This window comes from Microcebus murinus, chromosome 5, assembly GCF_040939455.1.
Source record: "Microcebus murinus isolate Inina chromosome 5, M.murinus_Inina_mat1.0, whole genome shotgun sequence".
Lineage (NCBI taxonomy): Eukaryota > Metazoa > Chordata > Mammalia > Primates > Cheirogaleidae > Microcebus > Microcebus murinus.
The window spans coordinates 57,990,330-58,012,886 of record NC_134108.1 but is presented as its reverse complement, the minus strand read 5'-3'; the positions used below and the strand labels follow the sequence as shown (position 1 = coordinate 58,012,886).

General features: G+C 34.2%; 1 protein-coding gene across 2 annotated transcripts in view; it reads right to left on the bottom strand.

The window, feature by feature from the left end:
* The window catches only part of FBXL4 (F-box and leucine rich repeat protein 4), a 67,152-nt gene that overhangs the window by 14,090 nt on the left and 30,505 nt on the right, over positions 1–22,557 (bottom strand). For both annotated transcript variants that reach the window (XM_012769417.3, XM_012769419.3), the window contains exons 5-6: positions 20,622–20,866; positions 13,540–13,753 (exon numbers count right to left, since the gene is read on the bottom strand). In XM_012769417.3, coding sequence (XP_012624871.1) covers positions 13,540–13,753; positions 20,622–20,866 — 459 coding nt within the window. The remainder of the gene's footprint in view (positions 1–13,539; positions 13,754–20,621; positions 20,867–22,557) is intronic.

The following is a 22,557-nucleotide window of genomic DNA, read 5'->3' as shown; positions in this document are numbered from 1 at the left end:
TGAATAGAGCACAAAGGCTGACCAATTCCAAGGCAGAGAGAATTCTTTCTACATGATGGCCCTCAAACTGGGACATTGTTTTTTTTTTCCTATAAACTAAAACATTAGTTCTTCCTGGGTCTTTTTTTTTTTTGAGACAGAGTCTCACTTTGTTGCCCAGACTAGAGTGAGTGCTGTGGCATCAGCCTAGCTCACAGCAACCTTAATCTCCTAGGCTCAAGCAATCCTCCTGCCTCAGCCTCCCAAGTAGCTGGGACTATAGGCATGTGCCACCATGCCTGGATAATTTTTTCTATATATATTTTTAGTTGGTCAATTCATTTCTTTCTATTTTTAGTAGAGACGGGGTCTTGCTCAGGCTGGTTTCGAACTCCTGACCTTCAGTGATCCACCTGCCTCGGCCTCCCAGAGTGCTAGGATTATAAGCATGAGCCACCGCACCCAGCCTCTTCCCGAGTCTTAAGTCTGCCTACTTTCAGACTAGAACTACACCATTACCTCTCCTGGGTCTCCAGCTTGCCATCTCATCCTGCAGATCTTCAGACTTATAAGACTCATAAGACACATGAGCCAATTCCTTATACTAAATCTTTTATTTATATCCTATTGGTTCCGTTTCTTAGAATAACCCTGCCCTGACTAATACAGTTATAAAAGGGTTGTGGATTCTGTTTTGACTTCCTCCCTCCTCTACTGCTCATTTGGGAGAAGCCACTGCCAGGTCATGAGGACATTCAGACAGCCTATGGAGAGGCCCATGTGGAGAGAGCAGAAGCCTTTAGCCACAAGCTAAACAGAAGCTCTACCAATAGTCACATGATGAGTTTGGAGGCTGATCTTCCAGACATAGTCAAGCCTTCACATGACTACAGCACCAGCCAACAACTTGGCTGCAACATCCTTAGAGAACCTGAGCCCAAAATACCCAGCTAAACCACTCCCAGATTCCTGACTCATAGAAATTATATGAGATAATAAATGTAGGTTGTTTAATTACCCCACTAAGTTTTGGGGTCATTGATACATAGCCATAGATAAATAATACAGTGATAGATATAGGCACAATATATTCTTGCTAAATGAATAGGGTTGCTTTAAGGATTAAATGAGTTTATATTTGATATGATATAAAGAACTTACAGTAGTACCTAACATTCATAGCTTTTACAAATTTGAGTACATTGCTCAGACTTCTAATTTAACAATTCTGTGTCCAATTTAGAATTTATCCCATCTATTAATTATTTTATTCCAATGACTAATTTATTTCCTAGATTTCTAATCAGTTATTTTTCACATTATTTGTTCTTGTTGTCTTAGCTATTTATATTTCATAATTTATAGAGGTTTTTTTAAATGCTTACATTTACTTCTCTGAACCTCCATCCCCAGACCCCACTTTTTTTATTCCTCCCCAAGGAACTGGGAGTCTTACAGATTGCCCCCTTCCAGAACGAGGACTTGTACTGAAGATGCAGAGGTCCTGCTCTGCTGTGGCACTGGGGATACTGTAGACCCAGTAGGAAGCTTGTCTCAGTTCTGACTATGAAGCATGGCCAATGCCAGGTCACTATGTACCTCTTGCCCAGGCCAAATTCCCTCTTTTCTTTAAGGCTTCTGTCTAAACTCCTGAGCTGGCTTGGACAACTATGTAACACTGTCACGTAGCTCTAACTGATGATGATCCCTAGGCTGGGACAATAAGATTCTCTTGATATAGCTGGAGATGAATTCCCTATAGAATCAGTTCTTCTAATTACAAATAAGAGTAAGCAACCTATTTGGACTGTCCCTTAGAGAAACCATATCTATTGTTATTCTCCATCTTAAAAATTGTAACTTTAAGGCACAGACCTAACAGAATATTCTCCTAATTCACTTTTAGACTAAGAGTCTAATCATATATATCTAGAAAACAGCAGATGTGGATGCATTTTTTTTCCTTTGGGAGAATTTTAAGTTGTAGAAGAGGAATTCATGGCATATTATAATTACTCGGGTAATATTTTACAATAACTTAATCAGTCTGCACATTCAATTGAGAATTATAAAATCATTTAATATTAGAGAACTATAATTTTTCATCTTCACCTTTAAAAAGAACTAACACAAAACAAAAGATTCATGTTCAATAACAAAGCAAGAGACAATCTCAGTATAAACAGTTTTCATTAATGCAATTAAGCAAAAATAACTGAAAAGCATACTTCCAGTATTAGGGCTCCTGACCATCTTCTACAACTCAGAAAAAGATTGTGAAGGAATTAATCCATAAACATTATACTCCAATGATTAAAAGTGAAGGAAGACTACTTCTCCCTTCTTTTACAACTGCCCTCCTATTTATTTATTTAGCAATTTTATTCCCCATAATGTCCTTAATGAAGCCTCGAAATATTCAGAAGCTACAATGACTACTTCTAAAAAGAATGATTTCAACTTCAAAAAGTTTTAGTTAATGAAGTGAGGGATAACAGATGTGAAAGTTTGGTGTCAGCAGATATGAAGTGTCATGCAGTTATAAAGAATTATTATTAATTACTTTGTTATAAGGAAATTTATTAATAGGTAAAAGAAGGCATGAATTCAAATTTTCATTGACAGTTTTTTAAGAAATGCTACCTATAAACTTTAAAACTTCCCATCCTCCAGACTTCTAAAATATTAAGCAAAAATACTTAATGAAAAAAACTGATGTTTATTATACTCACATATAACTTTTAGGTAGTCCAGATTTATAGCAGTAGAATTATATTTATGCATACCTTGTACATTTTACAATATATTGAGATCTTGTATAATGAATGTATGCAGTACTTACTACATTTGCTAGTTTATATTAATATAGGTTTTTAGTTGTTATAACTAGTTTATGACATTTTTTGCTCAGTGTTAAAATTATTTATCTTTAATAAAGAATGTAACCTTAATTATAACACTTTTAATATAAGAAGGTAAGATTCCAAGTTAGTATTCCCCATTCTAAAATATGATTCCTAGAAAGTATATCGATAAAGGGACATATAACAAGTTTATATATTACAGTCATAGAATAGCTAAAATATAAACTAGTGATATCATGTGCTACAAACAAGTGAACTTTCATTGATCATGATACATTTTAAACATATCAGAGCAATATCTCCAAGTAATAAGGCAAAATTTTTAAAAAGTATATCCACTAAATGAAAATCCATAAATTTGTTTAACAAATACCTCCAAAGAAATCCTAAAAACACAACCACTCAATTATTAAAATTTAATATATACACATAAATGTGAGTCTCTCTCCAATTTCAATTTTTTGGGGCCCAGTGTTCTAATCTTGATAAATTTGGGGAAGGGGAATATAGAGCAAAAGCTGAAGTATTTTGAGAACTCTTTAAAGTAATTGAAACTATCCATATGTAGAAATAAACAATCACCTTTCCTGAATATTAAGTTCAACTACTTTATAGAAATTTGCTATGAACCATCTATCATGAATTGTTTTCTTTTCTATAACTTAAATATATTAATATAATACGGTATAGATTATATGCTGATACATAATCACAACTTGAGAATAATATTGTCTTTTACAAGTTAAACTTTAAGATCAACATTGTGGTGGTGGAGTTAAAATTCTGATCTTTAAAAAGAAAAGGTTAAAGATTATAAATGGCATAAACTAATAAAGCTTTGTACACATGCCTTTGAGGAAAAAAAAGAAAGTTCTCTAAATCTAACTGTAGATGTTTTATAGCTACCATAGATCACAGACTTAGAATTTTAGCTCTAAAGTATAAGTTTGACATTCAGATAATTTGTCAGATTCCAATAATGCATATGTGTGATGAAACAAAATCTAAGGCTAAACATTCACACACCCTTGCCTTGCTCTGCCGTCCCATTTCTGAACCTATTTTCACCACTGTAGTTGATCTCTCCTACAGTAATATAGTTGAATACATTTTTCCTCATAGATGACCAAACTGATCAATTTCCGTAACAAGCCATAACGGATGACAGCAGAGATTTATAGTCAAAAAGACATGGTAATTCACACACTAGCTAGACTCGACAGTACCCTCATTAAATATATAAAGAAAGAATGTTTTGATCAGAAGGAGAAGAGTTAGACTGTCATGGAAGCACATAAGGAGAGTCTGAGATGTATGTTATTTGACACAGTTCATCTAAATGATGCCCAGCTAAGAGAGTGCTCTGGTTCAAAGACTTTATCTTCTTTCAAAAGCACTTCTTTCCTTCCTGTTAGGATGAAAGTGTCAAACTGCTCTGTGCTAAGGCCATTAAACGTTTGAGTCACATAACTCTCAATGTTTTCATTCTAAACTCACCAAACAAGTCTTATAACTGTAATTTAGCTTCCCCTGGGATAGTCAACAGTGAGAGAATGGGCTAATCAGCCATTGCTAATGAACAATGTCCTTTCCAGGTAGATTTCTTATACCTGGTTTACGGGTCACTGTCATGAATGTAGTTGATAATGTGTCCGCTCTCCAAGAGATCACCTCCTCCCTTGCAGCACTGACAAGTCAGGCTTCTTGACCCTACCTGAACCACAACCTATTAGCTCAGGTCGTACATACACACCCACACCCAAAGCCTCCTATTCCCACTAGAATTCTACAAGGCCAATAAGGATAGAGAAGTATAGGTATATTCTACCCTGGAGACACATATCAAGAACTCTCAGAAAGTTTGGTCATCATATGATAATTAATAAATTAAACTTATTATAAATTATTAAAATCCTAATTCTTGATTCTGTTTAAAAACAAATTACTAATATCCTTCTGTTTTATATGTTTTCTAGCTAAATTAATCTGTCTGAAAGACTGCATTTCAGATGACAGCTAATGACAGCCTGCTTTAGTCTACTTCAGTGACCACAGTAGGTTCTTTTTATTTCAATTTCTTCTCTTGGTCTTAGTTATCAGCACTGGCCCTGTTAAGGGAGAGGCCATCCCCTTCATTTGCCATACAGTTTGGTCTTATAGTCTTGAGTTTGTCAGTTCCACTGGCTCTATTAAAAGAAAGGCCATCACTGCTCTACTTACCAATATACAATAATGTGTTCTTTAAATCAAATAAAAATGCAGTAAGGAGACCATCATATAGACATGTCGGAAAGCAAATTCACAGCACTAAATCAAATCATACTCTTTTCAAAGGAGTATACATATATTTTAATATATCTTTAGTGAGAAAGACCAAGCACTTTCATCAAGTGACAGGGTAGTATGCATTTCTTCTTATGTATACAATCTTGTGGAATAAACTGGCATAGAAAAAAGAAAATAGAAACGTGTTGATATCCTACAGGAGTAAAGATCAAATTCTTTTGTTGTCTTCTAGTTCATGAAGATGAAAGCAGAGGGGTCCTTGAAACTGTCGACACAGCCTAGTAGGCCAAGTAAACAGTTGCTGAACCACACTTATGGATTACTGTCATATACTAGTCCCCCACAATACCTATAATCAGTTTTTTCACTTCTTCAGATTCTTCCAATTTATGCTCTATCATTTTTGAAGTGAGGCAATCAAAACTGGATGCAGGTGTTCCATTTATAACTCCAACCTTTAAAAAAACACTCTTGGTTTTCCCGTCTGCTGCTAAGCAACAGAATGACATTCTTACTGAGCTACCTACCATGCCCCACTCTCAACCCTTATTCCAGGTGTTATTCTTTTTTTTTTTCCAAACAAAGAAAAGGTAAACAGGCTCAAACTTCTAACACTAATCCAGATTATTTTAGTAAATGTACAGGACTTATCTTAAAGATGCTTCTCACACACTATCTTAAAAACTTATTCTTATGCTATCCTTTACAAAGTAGTATTAGTTTTCTGAGGTTGCCATAACAAAGTGGCACAGACAAGGTAGTTCAACCAACAGAAATTTACTTTCTCATGATCCTAGAGGCTAGAAATCTGAGATCAAGGTGTTCACAGAGTTGGTTTCTTCTAAGACCTCTCCTATTGGTTTGTAGATGGCCATCTTCTTCTGGTTTCTTTACATAGTCTTCCCTATGTGTTTGTATCCTAATCTCTTCTTACAAGAACATCAGTCAGACTGGATTAGGGCCTACCCTAATGACCGCATTTAACCTTAATTACCTCTTTAAAAACTGTTTCCAAACATAGTCACATTCTGAGTTACTGGGAGTTAGGACTTCAACATATGAATTTTGGGGAGAGACAATTCAGCTCATAGCACAAGTCTTAAGAGTAAGTTATAGATACATGACTCTTTAGGGGTAAATTGCATATTCTACTTATAAATGCCCCTAGTGGTTAAGGATCATTATGTTTTCACTAATTTTCAAATGGTTCACACAAATAATTATAGGGGAATCTGGGTGAAAGTATATAAGAAATCTTTTTTTTTTGTATTTTTTCTGTAAGTCTGAAATTATTTCAAAATAAAATTTATTTTCTTTTTAAGTATTTAAAAGTCTTTTTAATGAGTTTCACTTTTACACCCCCACTCTCATGAAAATACATCATTATATATGGCTAAAGAAGTGTTTGCAATCAAGGTTTGTCATCATAGTAAGAATCTTATGAATAGAGAAGAAAAGGACTAAAGGAAATTGAAGCACAGTCCTTCCAATCATTATAATACCTAACTCTAATATAGTCATTTTCTCGCCACAGATGGTAGAAAAAACTAAGCACAACTAAAGTTTCTTTCCTAAGTTCCCACCTTTTGCCTAAAGTGTTGTCTATGCAACTCTAAAAGGTCCACAAAGTTCAGTTAAAAAAAAAATAACGCTACTTACCAACCCATTTACTAGTAATTCTGGGATCACGCAGTAAACAGGGCCTAAATCTCAGCTCTAGGGTCATTTCTCCTAAAAAGGTTTCCTAACACAGTGCCACCTCCAACTAAGCACAAACCTATGACACGTTGCTACCATGCATTTGGGCTTATCATATACCAGTCCACCCTGTCTCTCATTAATGTAATAGCATTTTGTTCTTTACTAGGCATAGATATAATGCTCTGCACCTACTGAAATTCAACAAATATATGCTACTTATCCTGCAAAGAGCATACTTAGTTTTGTTTTGTTTGCTGATGTTATAAGAAGACATCGTTATTTCTCTGATGTAATTTTTTATTGTAATCCCAAGCACATCTAAATAAAGAAAAAGATCTCATGAAATAAATTAATAAATTGAACTAGATTTTACTATCTTATAGGGCTAAAAATTCTGAACAACCATTGGAACTGGGAGGGGGAACACCAGCTACTCAGAATCTACCCACTAGCATAGAAGGCAATTCTGACTCTGCCACAGTTCATTCTCCTGACGTCTCATTCTTACTAGTAACCAGGCCTGCAGTATTATGCCTAGCTCTGGCCGACCACTTACAAATATATCACCTAGCCATCAACTATTAATACACATCATTTTACATGTCAAAATTATTCTGAGGATTATCTGTCCTAATGCTGCTCTCCATTATAGTATTACTATAAAATTGGGAGTAGGCCTATACAAACCATTCACTTAAAGCAGTTCATTATGTATTGATTCTACAAATTTTCACTTAAATGTTTCTAAATATAATTTGAATAACTAATTGTGATTTGTTCATTAAAAGTTCTAAGTTGGTTCATTAAAAAAAGACAAAATTCCATTTTCCTGTAGAAGATATTTAAGAATAAAAGATATTTATAAAATATAACTTAATAGTTTATTACATGGGATTATAATGTTGTATATGTTGGTTACAATGTTATATTCCTTACCAATTGCAAATTAGAAATAAGCAGTAAAGAAAAATCTCTGTTTCAGATAGAGGTAGCCAAGCTATTAGAATAATTAATATTCCATGTTATATATCTTACAATTTTAACTACAACATCAAGACCACAAGAGCTGGGGTCAAATCTTGACTCTAATGACTGTCCTGTGCCACCAGGCAACTTATTAATCTTTTGGGACCTTAATTTCATCATCTACAAGATATGAATATCACCTATCCTCCTTGGACTGGCATAAGGAATTAAATAATAGTGTAAAATGTCTAGAACAGTAACAAAATATATTAAGTTTTCCCAAACTTTGGGACTATTAATAAAACCCAGGTCTCCAAAACCCTGTTAAGCTTTATTCACTATGCACACAGATTTGCTTATTAAGTCTTATGAAATGGCATAAATGTACTATATTTATGCATGTAAATTATATATAGGGACAAAATGTAACTCTACTATATCATAAATCTGACCTCTCTGAGATTAATATAATAGAGTCAATATTTTTAATACTAATTTTTAATTATTTTAGAATTTTGTAGGGTTTAGAAAAACAGGGGTAAAAGTGGCACTGGATAATTTGTAGTCCTTTTAAAACAAAATAACCTCTTCTAGAAAGCTCAAATTCATATCTTCTTTTTCTCCTCATATATTTCCCTAGAGCAAGCAAAGGCATTTGAAATCAATTACTAATCATTCTTTTCAAAACAGAGTCTATAACATCTGAACATACTGCTAATGATTATGTGGAAGGTTTAGAAAGAGACCAGTCTCCTAAATCTTGTCTTTTCATTCTGTTTGCTCTGGTTCACCAACATCATTAAGTGCAGGATTAAAAGGTGTGTGTATGAGAAGGAGAGGGAGGGGACATAATGGTTTGCTTAAATGACAAAGGAGGTGTTACAGATTTATATGAATACCAGTGCTGTAGCCACTGCCTGTTTTAAAAGAAACCAGCTAATTGTATTGTCTTCAACTTTTTTTCTGAATTACTTAGTGCCCATGAGGGACTCTGATATAGATTAAAAGAATGAGGAGATAATAACATAAGTGAGTGAAGTACAGGTAGAGAGCTTTATATACAGTGTTGGAGAGCATTAAAAGTATAACTGCCTGGGCAAGTTTTCTCAATTTTGGGTACGCCATCTATTATCACTAAAATAACATGTTTTATTTTCTTATAAGCTGTAGGTCAATCAAAATTCAATTTTATAAATTTTTCTACATATTCAATGTCAGAAAAATTGTATCATATATAAGTGATTTTTATGGTATTTTAACAGATAGACCAACAAAAAAATTAATAGTAAGTAATATAGAGTACAACCTAAATTTTATTTAATACATTCATGCAATGTTTTTACATCTATATTTAAGTAACTATGGGGAACTAGAGCTGATACTATCTAGACTTAGGTACATATGTATACATTTCCACTCTTGAGATATGAAAGCTTTTCAATCCTCATAAATCATACTTTTTAAAAAATATAGTCATATCTGTCAGTCCCTGGAGACAAATTTAAGAAAATTATAGACTATTTAATGATTCTCTGACACTCAGATCATATTAATATATAACATTTCAAAAGAATCTCATGGGATAACTTTTCACAAATCACCACAGATGTAAGATGCCTAGCAAGTTCATGTAATTTTTTTGGTTGTTAGCCTATTTTTCTTCTCAAAGGCTCATTTAATAATAAAGTATGTTATACTTCTTCTTAAACAATCAGAAAATTTTTAAGTGAGGCATCACTTGCTCAGAAGATGTCCGTTTATAGTATACAGGTGAATAAAATAGTAAATGTTCCAATAAAAAGCAGTCACAGCATAATTTAGGAATGGACAGTCCTACCCAAGAAAAGAGAGCAGTCAATTTCATACCCACACAAATGGTGGTCGTCTCACCACAGACCTGTGAAAACATAAGCTAATACCATCTTTAAACTGGCATTCAGGAACAACAGTCCTCTCTTTTTACAAATAAAAAAAATCTGTGAATCAGAGACTGTATCTTAACCTAGATCACTAAGCTTGTCACGGGCAGAACCAGAACAAAAATCAAAGTATTTTTTTCACCATACCAGGTCACTCATCAAACTGTAGCTAAACATTTTGCCCCAGATTGAGAATACTGTTGTCTTAGTTTGTAATTTAGGAAGAAAAAAAGTTTACTTAGCTCATGGTCCTGCATGCTGGGAAGTTCAAGGAGCATGGCACCAGCATTTGCTCAGCTTCTGGTAGGGAAACAGATGATGCCAGGAAGCCAAACATGAAGGGCATCCTCAGTTTATAACAACCTGTTCTCGAGGGAACTAATCCATTCCGTGGGAACTAATCCATTCTCTCAAGAGCAAGAACACACTTACTACTGTGAAAAGGCAGTAATCTACTCAGGAGGACCTTTCCTCATGATGCAAACACCTCCCACTAGGCCCCACCTTCCAATACTGCCATGCTGGCAACTGAAGTTCAATATGAGTTTTGGCAGGGACAAACCATATCCAAATCATATCAGCTGCATTAAATAGAAGTTCTCATACTCATATAATTTCAGGCTTCCACAGACTGGAAAAAATCCCATGTGTTAGAAAAAGGTATTTACTCTGATCTATCACTAAAAAAGGCTATATTGCCCAGATGCTTTCATAAGTAAATTCTATCTAACAGATAATTCCCATGTATTCAAATTAATCTAGATCGGAGCAAAAGATGGGGAGTTGCCCAATTCATTTTGCTAAGCTGTCATGACCCTAGCCCCAAGCCTGATAAAACAGAATGAATAGGAAAACCATAGTTCACTCTCACTTAAGAAAGAAAATGTAAAGAATACTTACAAGTGTAAATCCTTAGGTAGCATTTAGTACGAACCAGGCATGTTGCAGACATTTTACATACAATAAATAATTTAATCCTCACAGCAGCCCTTGAGATGTGTACTACTATTACTTCCACTTTATAAAAGGGCAAGGACAGTACAAGGAGTTGAGAAACTTCCTCAAGATCTAATTAGTAAGTGATAAAGTTAGTTGGTCCAAATCCAAGGAATTTGGCTCTAACATATTAGGAAATCAACCTACCTATGTATCAAATTAAAAACACAGGGATTACCCCAGGAATACAAAGACTGTTCAATATGTCATTACATTAATACATAAGAGAAGCAACAAATGAATGCATTAATAGAGGCTTAAAAAACAATATACAATTTTGATAAAGTATTCTTAAATGGAATGATAAAGACTACTTATCAGAAAGCAACATCAAACAACATATGAAAATAGTAAGCTGCATAAGGAATTGCTTGTTTAGTTCATTAATGAAGTCCCAGTGCCTAGAATAGTGCCTGGCATCTAATAGGAACGTAAATATTTGTTGTATAAATGTAAGATAAATTGAAGACATTCCTATTATATTAGGAATAACACTAGTAAAACTGCTGTAACTCTGTTATTCCACATTATTTATAAAGTTATACTTAAGGCAGTAATATTTCGAATATTGGAAAATAAATAAAAAGTATATTAGTTTTCAGATTATATAATTGCATGATTAGAAAATCCACAAGATATAAGTAAAAACCTATTAGAACAATTATAAGCATTCAATAAGGTAAGTAGATACAAAGTAAATATACAACCCCCCAAATTTTCCTTTATGCTAACAATAACCAGTTAAAATTAAATGGAAGAATAGCATCTGAAACTGTAACATGCAACACATAAATTTAATCAGAAAGCTATAAGAGCTAAGTGAAGAAAACAATAACATGTTCTTGGATATAAACAAGACCTACATGAACAAATGGGAAGCTTTATTAAAGAGCAAAATGAAATATAATGTACTTCTAATAAAATCCTTGCTGAAATATACACCTGGGTGAATAAATATACAAGGATTTACAAAAAAAAAATTTTAACACATAATAAGGATAGTCTTCTCCCATCAGATAGTAAAAGATACTGAAAAACTGCCATGATAATATTACTGCTAGTACTATTATTAGCAGCTAATACATATTAAAAGTTTTCTATATTCCAGGTATTTTAAATATAATTTAATTCCCACAATGATCCCTATGAGATTTGAATTATTATTACCCCTACTTTAGAGACAAGAAAACTAAAATACCGAGAGGTGGAATACCTTGACTAAGGTAACACTCAAGACAGGCAACGGTCCACTATAGTGGAAAAGTCACTGGTGTATCATTTTGGCAAAGTAATTTGGTTATCTACATTTATTCACTTAACAAATGTTTACTGAATAGCCACTCTTTACCAAGTCCTATGCTAGATGCTAGAAACATGACAATGAAAACAAGGCTCCTTCTGTTGTATTCTAATATGAAGAATGAGCAAGACAGCAAATATCACTTCAGAGAGCAAGAAGGATGTAAAAAAAAATAGAACTGGTTGATATGAAAGAAACAAACCTCTAAGAAGGCTATTTTTTTTTTTTTTTTTTTTTTGAGACAGAGTCTCGCTTTGTTGTCCAGGCTAGAGTGAGTGCCGTGGTGTCAGCCTAGCTCACAGCAACCTCAAACTCCTGGGCTCGAGTGATCCTACTGCCTCAGCCTCCCAGGTAGCTGGGACTACAGGCATGCGCCACCATGCCCGGCTAATTTTTTATATATATATCAGTTGGCCAATTAATTTCTTTCTATTTTATAGTAGAGACGGGGTCTCACTCTTGCTCAGGCTGGTTTTGAACTCCTGACCTTGAGCAATCCGCCCGCCTCGGCCTCCCAAGAGCTAGGATTACAGGCGTGAGCCACAGCGCCCGGCCAAGCAGGGCTATTTTTATCAATGTTCAGGAAGCCATCTCTAAAAAAAAAAATTTAAGTTGAACATTCAGCTGAAAAGAAGACAGCCAATAAAGAGTTGGACAAACATTCCAAATGGGCAGAAGAGCAAAAGCCCTGAGCTGGGACCTGGTCAGAAAGTTCAAGGAATAGAAAGAAGGCCAATGTGCCTGGAGTAGAGGGAACAATCACATGGCAGAAGGTGGGTATTTACTATAGGGGCCCAGGCACATACTCTTTAATCCAGCAATACCACTTCCAACAGCAATAATAATATGTGTATGTAAGACTATACACAGAAGAATGTTATTGCTAGGTAGTTTATAGAAGGAAAATGACTGGGAAAACTAAATGTTGATTTGGGGAATGTTGAATAGATTATGGTATAATATACACTTCACAGTTAAGAAGAGTCAGACAATATCTATATTGATCTGGAAAGATGTCCTAGAGATACTGCATGGAAAAAAAAAACAAGTAGACTAATGTATATGACATAATTCCATTATGGGTTTTCTTTTTTTTTTAATGAAACTCATGAACTAACTATAGTATCACAAATTTTAATTCCTAAGGTCTGGCCCTGGATAAATCCACTTTGCTTCCTCCCTCTCCAAGCAAATGTCCTCTTGCATACTATCCTCCTTCCTCTTTCTCTCACTCATTTCCTGCTAGCATTTCAGCTTACCTCAGCACACTGCTTACCTTTTTTATCTGGGAGCATGAACGGCATTACAAAAATTTTAAGAGCACAGAGAAGAACATTTTCTTATAATTTAAAAACATAATAGACTTTAAATAACTTTGAAATAACTGTGAATCAGTTCTAATGATTTTAGTCAGATGGCACCATAAACTTTATTTAAAAATCTCAAGTCACATTATTATGAGCAAAGGCAACTAAATATTCAGTTGGCTATTACACTAGCAAAGATGTAAATGATAAATTATTCTTACCTCTACCTTTGTCCGATAGAGAACAAGCCTTTTAAGGCTGCATAATTTGGCGATGTGGTTGAAAGCTTGAGGTGGTAGTTTATCACAGGATGAAAGATTTAAGTCCTGTAGATTTGGACACATCTCAGAAATAACCTCCAAGCAAGTTTCATTAAGGAAGTGACTGCAAGATAATTCAAGGCGTACTAATTCAGATCCACAAACCTTCAGAAACCTTTAAAGAAAAAGATTCCATGTTTGTAAAACTAAAATACTTTTGCAAGAACTTTGAAATCACGTCAACTCTAAGCAGATAAGCAGATACACTTAGAGGTATAGATTCCTATTAGGGGAAATAGGAAACTTGTTTTGCTTAAATTCTCATTGACTGCATAATGAAATATGAATTGTTAGGCTAAAATAAATCAACCTGGGAAGATAAAGTGGATTCACATCAAATAAAAAGTCAGCTAATGCTAAGTGGAAAATTAAGAAAGCAGAAAGTATATTTCTCCAACTTACCTGCAATTCACATCTGAGTTGGTAAAGCCAAAAAAACAAAACTCTAATCTCTTGGAAGATATATCTCCCTTAAACAATACCCATTCAGTACTGGATAATATATTTTGAACACTGCACACAAGGAAACAGCTTTAATTATATGACCTTAAAACAAATGAGACTAGCCTCCTCCCAACTCAGAAAATTTCTAGGTTGGTTTAACTGTACTGTTGTGATATGTTCCATGGAGCTATTATTATTTAGCAGCTAGACTGCTTGATGTTGAAATTATTACAAAATAGTAAATTACAGCGCCACATAAAATTCACAGAAATAATCCAAGGTAAAGGACACAAAATGCTTTATCAGAGTAGGAATCACAGTATGTATCTTAGTTACATTACACTTTGGGGAAAAACAGTTCTGCCCATAATCATCACTCGAAAACAATCTAAAAGTAAACACGACTTTAGGAGTATTTGAATCCATAAAGCTTTATTACCTAAGCAAATGGAGTCCTCAAACCATGCACCAATTACATCTATGCAGGTCTCTTGACATAATCTTGCCCATCAGTGTCAGATCAGTAATATACTGTTAATTTATGCCACATCTTTTTTCCTAAATGATTTCATGAGATTAAAAATACACATTCAAAATAAAATTGACTAAATCAGCTCACTTGTGTAAATAAAGGAAGTAACACTGAACTAAAGGTCACAAGATGGGTTTTTGCCCTGTTCACCACTTCCTAGCAGTGACCTTGAAACAGGCATTTAGCCAAATCTCAGCATTTCCCCAGCTATAAAAGCAGACTTAAAGGATGTAACCAGTACATACTGCTTTGTGGTACTGAACATCAAATAATATGTGAACACAGTTTGTAAAGGTCAAAACACTCCATAAACAAATATAAGTTACATCTTGGCCAACTCACATTTAAACAACAAAATACCTGAGTTGCTGCAAATTTCTTCTAAATATTGCAAATAACCCAGCAGCCCACATATCTTATTTACACCTGAACACCTATTTACTCTTAATCCACTGCAGTCTATGTTTTGCTGTCCCTAAATTCACCCTTTCCTTTTAAACGCTAAATTCAATGCCCTTTATTATCAGTACTTGTTTTATTTGATTTATTTGTGACATTTCATACAACTGCCCACTCTTACCTTAAAACTCTGACACTCCTCTTCTAACTCCCTCTCCCGGATCGCCTCCAACTCATCTCACTCCTGTTTCCTTTGCTAGTTATCTTAGCTAATTGTAGTCTGCATCAAGCACATTCATTCATTCAACAAATATTTATGGAGCTTTACTATGACCCAGGCACTGGAGAAATAGCAGTGGACCAAACGAAGTCCCTGCCCTCATGGAGCTTACTTAACTTTTGGTGAGAGAGGGAGACTATAAACAAATAAATGAGTGAAATAATAAGTAAATTTGAACATGAAAAGTGCCAAAGAGGAAATAAAAGCGGGAAAGGGCAATATAAAAGGTCAAGGGGAGACAGAGTAGTCAGAGAAGTCTCTTGTGAAGTGGTGAGTAAAACCCTGCAAAGGCTCTGGGGCAGTATAACCAGTAGAGTGAGAATGGTGAGACCGCTGATGCAAGCAGCACAGAGTGGTGGGGACTTGAGGAATAGACTAGAGAGGGGAGGGGACAGCTCATATAGTGTGTGTCACTACAAAGACTTCAGCTTCTATTTTGAGGGAGATAAGATTCCTACCATCAGAGGTGTTGAACAGAGGACTGATACAACCTCCTTGTGTTTTACCTGGATCATTCTGGTCTTTGTGTGATGAACAGATTGAAGAGGAATAAGGGTCAAAACAGGAGAACCCTCAGGAAACCACTGCAATATTCGGGGAAGAGAGGATGGCACACTGGATTTAGATGGTAGTACCAAATGTGGTGGTAAATATTCAGATTCTGGATCTATTTCAAAGGTCACCAATGCATACTAAATTATGACATACCTCCTATATACTGAATTGAACTCTGGCATCATCTAGTCCCAACCATTATTTTTCTCTTAACCACCAATCCTGACTTATTAATTGTTTTTATATTGAGTTTTATAAGCTGCCTCAAATCCTTTGGCAATTAAGACAGTTCCTTGGTGTACCCAGGACTTAGAACAATGTCAGGCACATAAAAAACATTTGATGAGAGTGAGTTGAGTGGATCTTCCACTTATGAAAATTCACTTGATAAATTTAATTTTCTTCTATTCTTGAACAAACTAAGTTCTAGTGACTCAGGGTAGTTTTCCCTTAACAGGATCAATCTGTTCCCAAGAAATATGATGAAATTCACATTTTTATCTTACTTTGAGTGTACATAGTAGTTTATGGGAGTTCTTCATTATTTAATAATATATACTAGTAATCTAGAAATTGATGTAGAGCTAAAGAGTATCTTACTTTGGTTTAATACTGCTAAAATTATTAAATATTTACAGATTACAAAAGTTAAAAGAGTATATTAATTCTCTTTAAGGTCTTCATTACTTGGCAAAGCACTTTGTTCTACATTTCTTTTTTCATATTTGACTTAGAATGCCTTGATATCCCTCTTCTCTTTGCTCTCATTATTGAACTTTTCCTCTCCAAAGAATTATAGAGTGCTGTTAAGCCAACCACCAAAAAGCTGTTAACAGACAGCGGAAAACTTCCCAAGTTGAAATAATGAATGATAAAATTTTTGAAAGCACAATAGAGATAATGACCACACCTATATTACCTTTCTGACTTTCTCTCTCTCTAGATTCCTATATTGCAAATCTTTATTATGAACAGATTATTTGGTCAATATCCCCATCTTTACCTAAATTTACAAGATCTATACTATCTACCTTTTCATAATATCTATATCCCAAAGAACAGAAGTAGTAGCAGACTCAATTAGCTGAACACAATTCTTCTTTCCTTAATGCTCCTCATGTAAGTTTTATTTTAATGCATTACTACACACATGTTTTTGTCTTGGTCAACTATTTCTTCACCTCAACTGTGACACTGGTCACTTGAAAGAACTCAGCTTCTTTACTTCCTGCAGCCTATTCATTCTACATTGTAAAAGCTCATAAAGTACTTTTTAATATTGAGGGTTTTAAAAGAAGACCTAAGTTCTGATAAACAATCCCAAACTAGGTCTCCTGCTGTGAAAAAAGGAGTCTCTGGAGAGAGAAATAAATTGCTTATCCTTATGAGGTGAATTAATTTGTCCAGAATAATACAAGTACATATGAAGTAATTTACTAAATGGTAACTTGCACCCTAAAATAACATCACATGAATGTACGATTTAATCTGAGTTTACTCACCACAAAATAAAAGGCACTAATCCTCACAACTTGCCTGAAGTATAAAGGTAAGGGGAGAATTAGACATAAATATCTGTGGCTTCTGTTTTCTAATCTTATGTTTTGTTAACTGATATTCACTAAGTTTATAAAACAGCATATTTAAGATAATTTTAATCCCAAATAACTTGGAACACTAATATATCTAATCTAAAACAAAGCCATTAAGAACAAAACTTCCTGCTTAAGTGTATATGGTACCATATACAGTTTCCCCTGTATAGAAAGAGGAGAAAAGAAAGTCTTGAAATTGTCTCTACTCTCTAGGAGAGACAAATGCATAAAATATAGGCAGGCAATTGAATAAATATATTAATGAACAAAAAGCTCTTTATACCATAAAACTTAGCTCTGTGTCAAACTATCTGTTTTTTGAATCTAGAAAGCATCCAAGAATGTTTCCTCAAGGAATGACTATAAACTACTTAGAATAAGTAGAGGGGTTAGGGGTAAAAACCTATACATAATTGAGATAGAGATCAGGGTGATTCTGCAATTATTTGAAGAAATATGATAGTGGGAAAATAAACCCCAGCCTTTTTAAACAGAAAGATGTAATTACACTTTAAAGCACAAACAAGCTGGGAGGTCAAGGACTATCTAAGACTTTAGGAAACTATATTATAAAAAGAAAAGCGGGGTTATAATAGAAGTGATTTTAATGAGTAATAATATGCTTGAGCGGTACTCAAAGTTGCAAATCACAAATCTATGGCTAGAATAGGATTTTAATAACTGATTAAAAGTTTTAGGTTCTCTTTATTCCAACTTAACCTATTTCTCTGCTATTCTGAATAATACAAATTCTTAAAAATATTTAAAATCCAGTTACACAGTTCTAACTTGTGAGGATAACATCTTTAGGCAACAGAAATAAACATCAAACTTTTTCCCAGAGACTTGCTCAAAAAGCAGCTCATCATGTTGGTCTCTAGTTTAAAAATGTGTTTTTCTTTAAAGTATTATAAATAAGTCTTCTTCACAGTAATAAGCATAAATAGACCATACTTATTCATAGATTATTCATTAATAATCAAGCCATGAATATTTATTGTTTATTCTGGGAACGCTGCCTACCAGCCATAATGATGATCAATTCAGCAGTCAAGTCCTGGGGGCCAACAGCAATCAGGAGGTAAAACTCCAACATGCCCCCACCCAAGAGAAGATTCTCTCTGCTTGTTATTTAGACTTTTCTTAATGGAAATAGTGACGATAGTTAAAGGAATGCTATCAAGATTTATGGTTTTACTGGCTGAAGTACTACAGTAAAATATGGAGAACTTAAATTCATGTATGCAGTCTTGTTATTACTCAAACAGCCCTACAGCAACTAACCTGGGTGAATTGAAAATGGAAGAGAAACTGCTGGTGAGAAAGTAGACTGGAGTTCTAACTTTGCAAAGGAAGATCTTTATCCATTGCCAGTCTAAAATTTAAAAAATAGTGCTTCTTGATTTTCTACTCACAACTGGTATTTCTTCTCATGCAACCAGAATGAGCTATGTAATGAAAATTTTAAAAAACTGATTTAATATTACCTTTACATTTTACTTATTATTATTATGGTCATAAACAGCACTTTGCCAAAGAAGCTGGATTCGGCCACTCACTCATGTTTTCTTTAATGTCTACAAATCATTAGTTACCAGCCTGTTATTTATAAAAATACATAAAAGACATGTGTTTATCTTAATATCTTTATCTTCTCTCTAGGCTGAAGGCAGGAACTGTTATTATATATCTGATATATCTGTTTACATGGCCAAAAATACCCACTATCATGCCTTGTACATAAAGGGTGAAAACAAGCACTTAATATAGTCCTAATAGTGTAAAACAATGAGAAAGAGCTATGAGGGTAATTAAAATAATCTGAAGGTCTGTATAATGTAAAATAATGCTTACTGACACCACTTGTTCTATCTGCTCTCATATTCAATTAGTCTTGGTTTATGATTGTATATGCTCTAAATATTCAGTCATCATTAGCTTCCATTCTTCTTGGACCTATTAGCAGAGAGAAAAACTTGCCAATGAAGTGTGTGTGTTGGAGTAAGGGGAAGCAGAAAGGACTAAATTGAGTTTCAATGGACAGCTGTCTGTCAAATGTCTACAGTAAATCCTTTCCCCTGGCTCTTTTTCTGGCAGAAAGAAAGAAACTCGGTACAGCCACACTTTCAACATGTGCCACAAACCATTACTGCTTGTGTTTATTTTTCACTTTGATGCATAAACTATCAATGTTAGCATTTTAAGCACACTGTTACCAGTTCAAATATTATTACTTCATCCAAATACAATATCAAATATTTATTTCTGAAACTGCAACTTTTATTTTTATAATCTGAGTCAAGAGGAAACAAGGCTCCACATACAAATGTCTAATCATAAACCACTGTTCAAGAATGTATCCACTGAGGATACATGTTGGGATAGCTGTAGTTCATTTTTCAGGATAAAAGAATATTCTTTAATTAAAAATAACAGGTAATTTCCCCAAAGTTTCTACTCCATTATTTAACTTCACAAAAATGATGGGATTATATATAACATACAATGAGAACAACCATCATCAAGGTTAAGAGAAAAACACCTGTTTGTATAATATAAATTACTATGGCATTACTAAATGAATATGCACTTGTGCAAGCTTTCAAATGTTTAACAGGTGACATTTAATAGTAAGAAAACTAAATGCTTAAATAGAAAGGAGCAGAAACACCTGGGCAGGTCTACAAGTGTGGTCGTCTATTTAGCATGCAATTGCATTTTCAACATAATTAGTTTAAATGAGCTTCTAAATCTGGGTGATGTATTGCACATGTAATTAAGATTTAATTAAAAATGTTCTATAATAAATTGTTTTCCATTTCTGACAAATCACATTAGAGAGGTAGATTTTGATTTGGAAATAGTTTTTAAAATGTGTTAATCATCTGTGCTGAAAATATGAGAAAGAAAAAAAGGAGCTCTGTTGAAAGTTACTTGGGATTTAAAAAATATGAGATAAATAAAGAGTACAGTTCCTCTTCCTATTATTAAGAGGATGGTAAAATACATTCATTTTTATAAGCAGCATTATTCGGAACACAATGATACATAAAATGTAATTATTTTTTATTTCTATAATGTACATGGTATATAATTTCTAACTTTTATTATAAAAACTATCATATAATTAAGTACAGCCTGCTGGTGGAATAAAACTTTATCAAGGCTTTGCACTAACCTGCTAAATCCTGCAACAGAGATGAAGCCCCTATTGCCAGTCCAAGATAAATTGAGCCACTGGACAAGAGTGCATCGAGGCTGTAGAAATTCCAGAGAGGTGTCATTTAGCTTTGCCCAGTATGGCTGCAGATTGAGGTGAATGTACTGCAGAGGATCACAGCAATGCTGGTTCAGTAGTTTGCAAGTCTGTGCTAATCTACACAGATCTGGTAGAGTAAGATGATTCAGAATCAGCTGAATAAGCTACATAAGAGAGAGAAATCAAGACCATCAAGAGTGAAAAACAGTAAGTATCACTTTATTAAGCATATAATATAGTCTAATAAGGAATAAAAGTATATTTTATAATATTTTCATAGAGTAAATAAATCAACATTCAACAGAATTACTCCAGTATGAAAAAACTATACATTCTTAAGACCATATTATATTTCAAAATTGTTTGAAATATACTCAGCTCATGTTGACTACTCACTTTCTTAGGGTACAAAGATATATTTTGGTAATCTGTTGAATGGCATAATTTTTCATACACTCAGCATTTACTGACCATCTACTACACCCCAGACACTGGTAACAGAAGAGTTCCCACTCTCAGAGTGCTTATGGTCCAATGGGGATTGGTCCAGTGATATGTTTTATTAGTCTTGATGGAGAGAAGCACAGGATGCTACTAAAGGCTTAATATACAGGTCTAACTCCAAAGTGAAAGTGTACTTGTGCCAAGAAGTCACAGCTTTAAACCTTGATGGGAAAACTAGGTAAAAAGAGAGTCTAGTGGTAAGGGCTGGGTTACAAAGAGCCTCGCAGAGGAGTTTGGATTTATCCTGAAAGCCATGGGGAATCCTGAAAGGATCTGAACTGCAGAGCGACATGGTTGGATTTGTATTTTAGAAGGATTATTACAGGGGGTGCTACTGGAGGCAGGGAGGAAGGAAGGGAAACCAGCCAGGGCGCTAATGCAGAATTCCAGGAAAGAGAAAATTAAGGGCCTGCTTAAGGCAACTGACAGTGATGATGGAGTAGCAAACAGATACAAAAATTATTAAGAAGGTGGAAACAAAGACATTGTTATCTTAAATTAAAATGATCTCTTTGAACTAGTCAAAGTTTTGGGTTTTTCTTAACAATTGGAGGCTTCTAAACTAGTTCTTCAAAGAACTGCTTAAATAGCCTATTCTGAACCAAGAACCAAAAAGAAAAAAAAGATAAAATATTTGCTAAAAGTTAAAAATCTTATTTAAGATAAGACAGAAGGGTTTTTTTTTTAAACTTAATTAAGGGTATTTATTTAACTAAACTTTTTGTTTTATAATTACCCTAAATGCTCTTCTTCAATTTATTTGATTATCTAGGTTTGGTCTTAATTTCAGGTCAGAATTTCATTGTTTTGGGCCAAAATAATACAAAATAGTAACAAAATGATCTTTAAAATATCTTCAAGGAATATTTATAAAATATGAGCATCAGCTAATTAATCTATTGTATATAATAATGTTTGGGGTATTTTACTATTTACTTTTAAAATTTGAAGTAGCCTTTTAAAAAATAATATTGGTGTGTGTGTATTGTAAAAACAGGAAAATATAAGGATATTAAAAATTAGCCCAAAAGCTGACAAAGATGCTGTTTTGCCAGAATTTAATCAGACTTCTGAACCTTCCAGGCCCATCTATGCACTTTCCTTTAAAATCAAGTTTCAGCAAAGAACCCCACTAAATCAGTTTAGTAAGAACCCCCATCTACTACCACCCCTCAGGTGATGTCTGATCACCTGTCTTTAGTCAAACTCTCCCTAATTCCTGATGTTTCCTCTTAGTAATTTTCCATCCACTAATCCCAGCAATCTGCAACTTTGCTATAAATTCCCACTTACACATGCTGTATTCGGAGTTGAGCCCACTCTTTCCCCCACCGCAAAGTCTCGCTGCAGT